At 39.9% G+C, this 12,803-nt stretch overlaps 1 protein-coding gene across 1 annotated transcript in view; it reads left to right on the top strand.

Annotated features, from left to right (window-relative positions):
* LOC110195885 (potassium-transporting ATPase alpha chain 2) overlaps positions 1 to 5,064 on the top strand; it is a 31,199-nt gene extending 26,135 nt beyond the window's left edge. Inside the window, exons 19-23 of the mRNA XM_020968815.2 lie at positions 9 to 154; positions 2,259 to 2,392; positions 3,436 to 3,537; positions 4,013 to 4,104; positions 4,235 to 5,064. Of these exons, the coding sequence (XP_020824474.1) occupies positions 9 to 154; positions 2,259 to 2,392; positions 3,436 to 3,537; positions 4,013 to 4,104; positions 4,235 to 4,263 (503 nt within the window). The 3' untranslated portion in view covers positions 4,264 to 5,064. The remainder of the gene's footprint in view (positions 1 to 8; positions 155 to 2,258; positions 2,393 to 3,435; positions 3,538 to 4,012; positions 4,105 to 4,234) is intronic.
* The last annotated feature ends 7,739 nt before the right edge of the window (positions 5,065 to 12,803 follow it).

Raw genomic sequence — 12,803 nt, 5'->3', positions numbered from 1 at the left:
TCCCATAGGAATCCTGCAATCTTTGGGAGGCTTCCTTGCCTATTTCACTGTCTATGCAGAGCAAGGATTCAAACCTGCCTCACTCGTTTTCTTACGGTCAGAATGGGAAGATGATTATATAAATGACCTTGAAGACAGCTATGGACAAGAATGGGTAAGAGAGGTCAAAGTTCTAACCCTGTTTAATCTCCATTCTATTGCCCATTTGACCTGATTGATCCTGAAACGCCATCTTCTGGACTGCCCTAGTAAGACTACCTTATTAGAATCAATGAGTGAATGAAAAAGTCAACAGGTATTTACTAATTACTGTACCCCAGACACTACTAAGTACATAAAATACAAATTCAATGAATGAAAATATTCTCTTGCCCTCAGAAATCATGCATTCTAATGGTAGGAGAAAACACTGGAAAGATTTGGTGACTCATAGCCCAGGAGGGCAGCTTGGTTGCACATAGTGGTTAGGGTACTGGACCTGAAGTCAGGAAGATTCAGCTTCCTGAGTCCCAATCCAGACTCAGATACTTACTTTCTGTGTGACTCTGGGCAAGTCACTTAACCCTGCTTGCCTCAGTTTCTTCATCTGTAAAATGAGCTGGAGAAAGAAATGGCAAATCACTCTGGTAACTTTGCCAAGAAAACCCCAAATGGAGTCACGAAGAGTCAGGTACAACTGAAAAACAACTGGACAACAAAGCCTAGGAGAAGGCACTTTGGCGCTTTCCCTCTCCCAGACAGGAGGCTGTAAGCGAGTAAGCTGACACACATACCCAAGAACAACCTAGTTGATTCTATCACCTTCTAGAACCAGAAGATAGCTGACATAAAGGAGAAAAAGGTTACTCTCATGGCAGTAAGCTCTGGCAATGAAAATGTTGAAACCTCCAGGTCATGCAATGTTTCTTCTGATTGAGAGATGGTGAACAATAGGTGGGGAATGTCATGTGGTCGATATACCGGTTTTCTCCTCTTAACTAATTTTCTTTATCACAAATGGAATGAAGCAGTTACTGGGAAGTGACTAACGGAGAAAAAAGTATGAATAAAATATTTTTCAAACAAAATATAAAAATAATTAAAATGGAGAAAATAGAACAAAAATATGCATACTGCCTTCAACTATAGACTACATTAAACAACATCAGATCTCAGGTTAAATATAGTGGACAACATTAGTTACTACTTCATTAGTGATTTTTGGAGTTTCAGATGGCACAGTGGCTAGAGCTGTGGGCTTGAAAGCAGGAAGACCTAAAATCAAATCCCACTTCAGACACTTGCTAGCTGGGTTACCATGGGCAAGTCACTTAAAGTCTGTGAACCTTAGTTTCTTCATCTGTAAAATGGGAATAATAATGCTCCCAAATTCACAGAACCAAATGAGATAAAATTTTAAATACTAAATAAGTGTTCATTTTTTTTATTAAAATGAATGCTTGCATGTGTGCAAATGTGTATCTTTTGTTAAAAACAAAATTTGTTAGTTAAAATTTTTTTTTAAAACAGCAGTGAGATGAGATTCTCACGGAAGAAAACTTGGTTTCTGATTGAAGACTGTCCCTTGGGTAATGCATTGCATCATAAGAAAGAAATGTCACTTGTCTCAGCCTAGATTGTTAGTGTTATCTGTAGTTTAAAGTGGTCAGAAAAGCAGAAAATGAAAATTATGTTTACTGGAACCATAGCTGATTTTCCAGAATGGAAATGACAGAGAGATACAAAATGTTTGAATAACTCTGACCTTTATCAGGACTTTATCCTGGCCTTTGATAAAAATTTGCTAGAAGTAGCTAGCTCATTGAGTTGGATAGAGTACTGTGCTTGGAATCAGGAAGACCTGAATCCAATCCAGCCTCAGACACTGTGTGACCCTGGACAAATTGTTTAACCTCTGTTTGCCTTAATCTGCTGGAGAAGGAACTGGCAAACCACTCCTCTCTCTGCCAAGAAAACCCCATGGACAGTATAGGCATGATATTGTCTATGGCATCACAAAGAGTAGGACAAAACTGAACAACAACAAAGTTGACACATGTCAGCTTTGTAACAGATACAAAAGAACAATTAGGCTGCAAGGTACCATATATTGGGATAAGTAAAAGAAATGACATCGTCTCAACTGTTACCCTTTCTAGACAACTAAGTGACCAGTTGTTTGCACACCTAGGAATGGGCCCTTATGAAGCTTCCATTAACATTCCCAAAAGCTTTATCTGCTGGGTCTCAAAGCTTTCTCCTTTCCTGATCATTTGCAGACAAGATATCAGCGGGAATACTTGGAATGGACTGGATATACTGCTTTCTTTGTTGCAATCATGGTCCAGCAAATAGCAGATTTAATTATCAGAAAGACTCGGAGAAATTCTATTTTCCAGCAAGGTCTCTTCAGGTATCAACTATACTATATTTCAAAGGCTTATGTTGTAAAGAAAGCGAGGTTCTATTGGCTCATCCAAGAAACTAATATTATGATACCTACTATGGTAAAAGATCTTCTGATATTACTCTGGATCATATTAGCCTGATGGACATCTGTCATTCAATAAATTTCAAGCACCCTATCATGTGTTGACATGGCATTGTGCTAAATACTGAGACACAAAGAGAGGCAAAAGGACATTCACAATCTAATTGGGGAGATAACAGCATTCAAATAACTATATGCAAACAAAATATATGCAGGATAAATTGGAGATTATCAACAAAGGGAAGGCATTATAATTAAGAGAGATTGGGAAAGTCTTCCTGTAGGAGGCAGAATTTTAGCTGGATGTGAAGAAACCCAGGAAAGCCAGAAGGCAAAGATGAGGAGGGAAGACATTACAGGAATGGAGGACAGTGAAAATATCCAGAATTTGGGAGATGGAGTGTCTTGTGTGAGGAACAGCAAGGAGGTCAGAATCACTGGATCACAAAATGGGGGAGGAGGGGATGGTAGTATAAAGGTATAAGACTGAAGAGGTAGGGAGCAGATTATAAAGGGTTTTGAATGCCAAATAGGATTTTATATTTGGTCCTGGATGTGATAGGGAACCACTGGGGTTTATTGAATGGGAAATAAGGAGATTGACACCTTCAGACCTGAATTTTGGAAGCTGAGTGGAGGATGGACTGAAGGCGTGAGAGTCTTGTGGCAGGGAAACCCATTAATGGGCTATTACAATAGGCAAGGCATAAGGTAGATGACAGTCTGCACCAGGATGATGGCAGATGTCAAAGTATATACATGAGATGTCACACAGGTGAAATCTACAAGTCTTGGCAGTTGATTGGATGTGGAGGGTGGAAGATGGTGAGGAGACCAGGATGATTCCTAAATTGGGAACCTGAGGGGTTGGGAGGATGGCGGTACCCTCTACATTAATAGGGAAGGTAGGAGGGGAGGAATAACTAAATGGATTCAAAATCTGTTCATGTTTGTATTTCTTACAGAAATAAAGTCATCTGGCTAGGGATTGCATCTCAAATTATCATAGCACTAATCCTCTCCTTTGGCTTTGGAAGCATTACAGCCCTGAATTTCACCACACTTCGGTGAGTCATCTGCCCTACTGTGTCAAGGGAAAGCACTGGCCTCCATTCTGAGGAAAGTCTCAAGTTAGGGGATGAGGTTGGGCTAGGATGAAGATGGCTGGATCAGATATGAGGTAGTAAGGATTGGAGACCAAATATCCCCTCTTGGGAAAAAAAAAATTGGTTAGGCCTAGTCAAGCCATTGAGGTAAATGAGATCAAATTCAAAGCCACATTCCCTTTGGAAAGATTTGAAGGAAAAAAGCACACTTTGTGTCTTCGTCTTTGAGTATCCCTTGCTTTCTATTGTACTTTGAAAGAAAAGAACTGTTTTGAGTCAGTTTAGAAAAAGCCTTCCTTCCTTTGTATCTACCTAAAATCGTTGAAATTGCCAAGAAAGCAGTGAAGTTACCAGCCCCACCGCCATTTACCTGAGAAGCTGGTTCTTGTCTTCTGATACACTTTGACTCTTGCATTTGGCTCCATTTCATTTCCAGGGTTCAGTATTGGTTTGTGGCAGTACCATACGCCGTTGTCATCTGGCTATATGATGAGTTCCGAAAACTCCTAATCAGGCGCTATCCAGGAAGTAAGTAACCTCAAAGGAGAAGAATTTGGGTCCAGATTTGGAAGACCCTGCTGAGGTTTATTGGACATTTGCCTTTTTCTATCTCCCATAGGTTCCATATTTCTTATTGACTCTCTTTCTCCCCCTACAGGCTGGTGGGATAAGAACATGTATTACTGAAATTGCTTTTGGTTCCCAAGACTCTTCCTAATTTCTCCCTGATGATGTTCAGCGTTCTCCAGTCACCTCTGCTGGCAAGTCTCCTGTGCAATATGGGCACTATCAAGATCCAAACACTAGAAGAAATTTGTATGAGTCTCAGTTAATGTACTGTAAAAATGAGATTTGACTTTTTGTATAGGCTGTTTTCTGCACCTTGCCCTCTGTCCCTCTTGTTTGTTTAAAATGTATAAATTTTAAAAGAGGCAGAGGAGAAAAATAACCTGTTGATATGTATGTAAGTTTCCACAATATTTAATTCTATTGTACTTGTGCTATGTATGAAACTATTGAGTTTTATGAATTCAACCCAGACATGATCGTGCATAGAATAAATCTTAGTAGATGGGCCTTAGAGGCCACATTATAAAGTAAAGGGTATTTTATAAAATAAGTTTGTGACTGTGTTGTTCTTAGACTCCCTGAGAAGGTGCTCTATTTCAACTAGGAAGGTAGTTGAAAACTTAAGGGAGCAGGATGGTACAGTAGATAGAACACTGAGCCTGGAGCCAAGAAAACCGGAAATTGACACTTAACAGCATCTTACCTGACACTTTACTGTGACCCTGGGCAAGTGTCTTAACATCTCTTGGCCTCAGTTTACTCATTTGTAAAATAAAGGTGATAATAGCCCCTATTTCACAGGACTGTTATGAAAATCAAATGAGATTAAATGCATAGTACTTTGCAAACCTTAAAACACTATCTAAAAGCTACCTATTATTGTTATTACTATAATTAAAGAAAAGTCCTATAAGAATTAGAAAGTTTCAGAGTATGGAATAAAAGCTAAAAGGTACATGTTGACTTTTTTGGCTCTTCTGTCTCTGCTGTCAATGGCCTAAGGCTGTAAAAAATCTCCCCTTTCTTTGTCATCCTTTCAAGCCCTTATTCTTTCTCTGTACCCTGTGTTCATTTTGTGCTCTGATAACCATGGTTTTCATGGACTCCATGTAGACTATAAATGAAAGGCTCTTATCTGGGGTGTGTAAACTTTTTTTAAAATATTTTGATTACTACCTCAATATAATTTATTTCTCTCATAGTCCTATGCATTTAAAAACATTCTTCTTGGAAGGCTTCACTAGACTGACAAAGTGAGTCCTTACATGGAGGTTAAGAACCTCTGCTAGAGAAAAATTTGGATTTCCTCATGCCATAGGGGTAATGGAAGGAAAAAGATATCAAGTATGTGTTTGAGCGATTCATCATTTCATTGCCCCTCCCTCCTCTGTTTAAAAACTTTTCCACGTTTTCTTTAAAAAGTGTATAGTAGGAGTGGGGTTACAGAGCCAGAGAAAATGGATAGGTCGACTTAATTTTTTTAGCTGAAATGGAAAAACTCAAAGCAGGACATGATTAGGTTAGAGTTCAATCAGAAAAGTCCAACTGTTTCCAAATTAGACTGGAAACTTTCCTAAGATTGGAGTTTCTGGTACCTCATTATAGAGATCCAAAATAGACTAGAGAAAGTATTTCCCAGAATCCCTCCTAGGATTTCAAGCCACTGAATAATGAGCCTAATCCAAACATGGTATAACCTAAAAAGAACCTCTGGTTTAAATTTTTCCTTTAACCAGCTTGCCCTGTTACTTATCCCATCCTTTATCCCATAACTGTCATTTAGAACACTTTTAGCCTTCTTGGACTGATTCCTCGGGGAATAAAGGTCAGGAAATTTACCATATAATGGCATGGTATATTACAACCCCACAGCCCATATCTACTTATAGGATAAGACTTCTCTCCTTCCATTTATTTTACTTGCATGTTTAGACTGTATATGCTAATTCCTGGTATATTTTAATTTAAAGCATTAGCCCCATAGCTAAGCTAGTGGGCTTGTTTTGTGTAGGACCCCTACATATAAGATGATGACTAAAAATACTGTAAACACATCTCATAGTTATCTTTGCATTTTGTTAAAGTTTGGTCTATTAAATTATAAACCAGGAGTTTATAGCACAGTTAAAATATAGGTTATACTATATGTTATTATAACATTATGTGTGGGGTCCAAAGACCCTCACCAATAAATTGGAGACTCAGAGATATTAGCAAAAAGAATAGTTCATTTATTGGCTTTCTGGAGAAAGGGCTCCCTTAGAGCACCCAAAAATGGTGCCGACCAAAGACAGCGGAAGTGTGTTCAGCTCAGCAGATTATATAGATCCTAACCTCAATCCCCTCCTCCCTAGCCCCCTTCCCCTTATCCCATTGTCTGGGCTTTCAGAGGGTACAATCTATTCACAGAGACACAAGTTTGCCCAGAGACAAGAAAAGGTGGGAAGTTTTTCAAGGGCAAGCAGTTCAGGTTGGGGGTAGGGCTATTCTTTCTGCTAAGTACTTAAAAACAGGGTCTGAGCAGGGGAGGGTTTTGAAAGCAACTATCAAGAACTATTAACAAGAACTATTGACCCTTTGAGGAGGCTTCGCTTCTGAGAGATCGTCTCTCACAATTATAATATAGATTATACATGGCTTACACAACTTTAACTTATACACAGGGTCTTATATGTAAAAAGTAGAGCTGAATACCAAAAGAGGGTGCCACAAAACCACATTTTACCATGTCCACTACAAATTTATGTTGTCTAATCTCAGCTGGGCAGTTAGGTGGTGCAATGGATAGAGCCTCAGGCCTGGAGTCAGGAAGACTCGAGTTCAAATCTAGCCTCAGACACGAGCAGTGTGACCCTGGCCAAGACACGTAAACCTGTTTCCCTTAGTTCCTCATCTGTAAAATGAGCTGGAGAAGGAAATGGCAAACCACTCCAGTATCTCTGCCAAGAAAACCCCAAATGGGGTCATGAAGTGACTGAAAGCACTGAACACAACAACAACAATCTTAGCTGGACTTCCACAGTTGCATAGACAACATTTTCCTCCCTGATTGTCTGCCATGTCCCCAGAGCTTCTGTCCCAAACCTCTTTTCTTCTCAGGCAACATATACCACCCCATCCATGAGAGCAGATAATGTTACCTCATAATTTACTGGTAAAATTAAGGCCATCCATCTTGAGTTCCCTTTTCTTCCCAAGGCTATGCTTCAAATCTCCTCAACATCATCCCTGAATCTCTCCTCCTTTGCTTCAGGGAAGAAATAGCCCTCCTTCTTGAACAGGACCACTCCTCTTCTGGTGCCTTTATCCCTCCTTCTTTCTCTTCCAGGATATGGACCCTTTGATCTTCCCCTCTTCTGATATTAATTCTCTCTTTACCCACTGGCTCCTTCCCTTCTGCCTACAAACATGCCCAGATCTCTCCAAGCCTTAAAAAAATTTGTCCATTTTATCCCCTCAAGATATTATTTACATCCCCTTTTCGCAGCTGGACTCTTGGGGGGGGGGGAGAAATCTACATTTATTGCCTCTACTTCTCACCTCCCACTCAATTCTCAGTCTATTACAATTGGTTTCTGGACCCTCTACCCAATTAACATCACTCTCACCAAGGTCACCAATGATCTCTATTGTCAAATCCACTGGCCTTTTCTCAGTCCTTGTCCTTCTTGACTTTCCTGCAACTTTTGATACTGTTGACCACCTCCTCCTCCTAGATACTCCCTCTTCCCTGGGTTTTCCTAGCACTGCTTTCTCCTGATTCTCCCCTTGTCTCACTGACTAATCCTTAGCATCTGGATCATCATCTATGATCTGCCTTCTTTGTGCAGAGTCCATCAGGACTCTGTCCTGGGCTCTCTTTTCTCTCTAGAATTTCATTCGGCATCTTAGTTCTTTATAAGAGTCAGTTATCATCTCTACGCATATGACTACCGAATCACTATATCCAGCTCTCCTTTCTCCTGTCCTGAGCTTCAGTCCTGTATTACCAGGTGGGTATCTCTACATCCATGTTCCATAAGCATTTTAAACTCATGTCTACAATTTATCTTGACACCCCTCCCCCAACCCTTTCCTCTGTCTAATTTTCCTATTTCTGCTGAGGGCACGACAATCCTCTAATTCAGCCAGGTTGATGACCTCAGAGTTTTCTTGATGTTCATCCCCTATACCCAATTAGTTGCCACCTCTTTGTTGATTCTGCTTTCATGATCCCTTCCCATATGTCCTTTCTCTCTTCTCACATGGCTACCACCCCATTCAGGACCTCATTAAATCTTTCCTTAACTGTGTACTAGGCTCCTAATTGGTCTGTCTTCTACTTTCTCCCCTTTCCCATTCATTCTCCATGTAGATGCTAAACTAATATCTGTCAGACTTAGAATTGGCAATTATCTCTCTCCAATTAACTCTCTCAAGTCAGGAGGCATTTACTAAGCACTTGCTATGTCCCAGGTACTGTGATAAGTGCTGGGAATAAAAGTACAAGAAGAAAGATAGTTCTTGTCCTCAAAAGGCTTACATTCTAATGGGAGAAGACAACACATAAAAGGAAGCTGAAAAGAAAGCTTGGAAGTAAGGAGAAGGTGTCTGCTGAGGGAGAGGTGGATAAAATTTGGAGCCCACAAAGGAATGAAGACATGGCTGTCCTGGGCACTTTCCTTAAAATGGAGGTTCTGGGACAAGCCAACTAGCCAGAGGAAGGGGCCATGGAGGGGAGTGTACTTCTAGTTGAAAAGGCCAGGGACAGAGAAAATCAACAGGAGGCTACCGCGGCATGGTTGAGAAAATCAGCAGAGTTAGGAGCAGATCCCAGAGAGAAATGAACCTTCAATGCCTCCCTATTGCCCTGGGATAAAATACAATCTCCTCTTTTGACTTTTAAAACCCTTCAAAATCTGAATTTCATTTATGGTTTCGGACTTTTTTTCTTATTCTTCCCACTCTTACACTTTTCAATGCAATCAAACCAGTCTAGTATATCTTCCACCGCCTTCATTTTTTTTCCACAGGCTTTCCCCCTTTCATTGTTCTCCCTCCCCATCTCTAGCTTTAACTCCTGTCTCTCTTGTAGGCTCAGCACCAATACCACCCCTTTCACTGGACCTTTCCTTATCTCCATAATAGTTAACTCTTCCACCTTGAAATTATTTGTTTATATTTCTTATCTTTGTACATGTTGCTCCCCTCAAGTAGAATGTAAGCTCCTTGAGGGCAGAGATTTTTCATTTTTGTCTTTGTATTCCCAGTTTCTGACATAGTGCCTGGTACTCAGAAAGTGCTTAATAAGTTCTTGATGAATTGAATTAAATACTCATTTGCAAACTAAATTGATTAAAAGTTACCAGGGCCATACTTGATTAATTTAGCAGCCGTATTTTGATCTTGTAACTTGGAAATTTGTACTGGGAATTAGTTAGCCTATAAAGAAAAAGAAACATTTTAGAAAGAATGAAGCAAAGAAAATATAAACCCATTTGTTGTAGCTGAAAAAAAAACAACTGCCAACTGGGCTTGTAATCAAAATGTAGTGAGATACCAACTAGTTTTATTTAAAGATGATCATTCTGGTCAGCCATGATGCCAGGTGGTGTTAGTTCCTCTGAACCTAGCCTATCTTCTGGAAGATTTTACAGCTGAGGAGAAGTTTGATGGTTGCATAATACTGTTGGATTTTAGAAAGCCTAACTATGTGTGGGAATAGATGCATCCATGTGCATATATACATGTTTTCACCTGCACAAATTACATAAAGTAATTATCTTTTGGGGCAGCTAGGTTGCACAGTGGCTACAGCACTAGCCCTGAAGTCAGGAAGACCTGAGTTCAAATTCAGCCTCAGATACTTACTAGTTGTGTGACCCCAGGCACGTCACTTAACCCCAATTGCCAGAGAGAGAGACAGAGAGAGAGAGAGAGACTGAGAGAGAGAGAGAGAGACAGAGAGAGAGACAGACAGAGAGAGAGAGAGAGACAGAGAGATTGAGATTCTCTTAGCAACAATTTGCACACAAAGTCAAAGTCAAGAGAATGCCTGTATGTTGATGCCTTCATTTTCTATAGCTTTTTAAATGATGAAGAGAGGAGTGAAAATCCAAAACCCTGAAAGGGAAGAGAAAGCATGTTTAGGAAAAGATAGGAACATTGCTGAAGTGGGAAGAGAAGTCCACAGGTTATGAGCAAGGTCCAACAAAGGCCAGACAAATTCCCAAGATGCCAGACAATAAAGCTTTGAATATAAAAATCTGTATGTTCCTATGTTGAAAATGGCCATGACAAGTGAGGCAGGTACTTTTGACTAATAATATTTACAAATCTGAAAGCAATATTCATCTTTAGCAATTCTACCTTGGGTCTGCTCATTTGCATCCTAAGCTCTGAAGAGTATATGCAATAAGATGTGGGGATGGATGAGATAACCTCTAAGGTTCCTTTCAGCTCTCAAGCCTATGAACCTCAGATTTGGGTTCTTTCAAATACAGATATGAAGAGCTTTTTTCATTTCAAATGAGTCTAAAGGCAAGCAAGGAAAATAGAGGCAGTGAAGGAAAACATTAGCCATCCCCATTGCTACAAGAATTCCCTGTTTTGACTAATGTAGAAATATGTTTGCCGTGATGGCACGTGTATAACCTATATCAGATCGCTTGCATCTTGGGGAGGGGCAAGGGGAGGAAGGGAAGGAGGAAAAAAAGAGAGGGAGGGAGAAAAATTTGAAACTCAAAATCTTATAAAAATGGATATTTAAAACTATCTTTACATGTAATTGAAAAAATAATAAAATACTATTTACCAAAAAAAAAAAAAAGAATTCCCTGTTTGATACCCCACCAGCTGAAGGCCGTGCCTGTGTGGAATTGCCCTGTCCTGCTCTGATCTCAGCTAAACCAGCAGAGCCACTTGGTCTCAGTGCTTTTGAATTCCGTGACACAAATTCCATTTCCCAGTCTTTGTCCTTTCGTAACCTTGTTCTTGTCACGCTTTCTTCTACTTCAAACTAGTTCTCTGGCAGACTCCTTGCTTGTCCCACCCCACCCCCTTATTCCCTGTCCCCTCACCTCTGTCTTACTGTAACTGCTTTTTAGAAAATTTTATCTTCTTGGTCCATAGATTTCAAGATAAATTTTTAATGTGTACTGAGGTGAAGCCTAGGGTGACTTTAAAGGGACCGAAGTTCTTTCTCATCAGACACACTGGTTCTTTCCAGAATGAGCCTTTTTTTTTCTCTTGCTTTTGTTAATGTCCTGGGGAATGGACCCTACTTTAGTCCTAGTCAGGTGTTTTTCACTGTATCCAGAGCCGAGTCTATAGAACTGATTTTTAACAAGGACTGTAGTTATTCAAAAATACCTTAATATGTTACAATTATATTATGGTACTTGTGTATCAGCACAATTCCTCTAAATGTTTCAAAGGCTAATCTCATGCAATTTCAGAATTAAGCCTGGATTCTACATGCTCTGTGTATATATGTGTCTTTTTCCCTTTTCTCTCCTCTTCTTCTAATTCATCTCCTCTCACTGACATACCTCAAAGATAATACAGGGTCAATTCCAGGATACCCAGTAGATGCCAGGGAAAGCAAACATTCAGGGAAAAGGAGATGGTAAGGGATACTCCCAAATCCTAGTCAGGTGGCTAATGCTTACTAAATCTCAATTTGTGTCAGATTGTCTTAGAGCAACTCTGGGGGCCTGTTCACTCTTATTGCCCTGGATTTAATGACTAGAAGTCCCACGGAGTACCAGACATTCCAGCATTTCCATTTCAATTAACCAGAACCATGTCAGAACAGCTGTTTCCTAGGCATATTTCAATTGTAAACATATTATTGGCAAAAACTGAATAACTGAATTTGGTGTAAAATACACAAGTGAAATATTCTCTGCCCTCTTATTATATTCCATCATTCATTCATTCATTCATTCATTCAACAAAAGTTTGTTGAGTTGATAGCACATATGCTAAAGGGGAAAATATATATGTTTACATATGTATGTATGTATGTATAAGTATGTGTATATATATATGTGTGTGTGTGTGTTTGTGTGTAAAGAACAGAAGTGATTGTCAGACAAGCCTTGGAATGATGATAGCTTGGTTTCGAGTGCCCCTCTGACACATATTGCCTTTATGACCCAGTACAAGTTATTTAATCTCTTATGACCCCCAGGCAATATACAATCTAATTACAATCTAATTATGATGTAATATTGTAGATTATAAAGTCCACACTAGTTGCCAAGTTAGTAAGAGGGATTTTCCTTACCTGAAGCTTTTCAGTGAAGCTAGAGATCTAGACTGCTACCTTTAGTAGTCTGTGTATCCTTTTTTAGCTTTTATTTTGATCTTTCTCAAGGCCCAGCTGGATTTCTTTCAGGCCCCAGGTCACTTGGTCTGTGTTAATTTATATGGTGGCAAATTGTCCCCTGCCATCAAATTAACAACTGCCCATCCATTCAGCTGAGGTGCAGGACAGCTCATTTTGAGCTGTCATCTTTACCACACGGTGGGGTAGAGTGAGGTGGGAGCCCAGGCTGGTCTCTTACGAGCTCTCCTTTGCAAGGTTGTTGTCTTTACCTGGCAATGAAGCTACCTCTGGACTACAGCAAGTCAGCTAGGGGTTCTACCTGGGAAGGTCACTCTTCCATGAGACT

The sequence above is a fragment of the Phascolarctos cinereus genome, unplaced genomic scaffold (assembly GCF_003287225.1).
Source record: "Phascolarctos cinereus isolate Bilbo 61053 unplaced genomic scaffold, phaCin_HiC Scaffold_726;HRSCAF=1367, whole genome shotgun sequence".
In the NCBI taxonomy this organism is placed as follows: Eukaryota; Metazoa; Chordata; class Mammalia; order Diprotodontia; family Phascolarctidae; genus Phascolarctos; species Phascolarctos cinereus.
The sequence above is the reverse complement of the archived record's forward strand: the minus strand, read 5'-3'. Positions and strand labels throughout refer to the sequence as shown.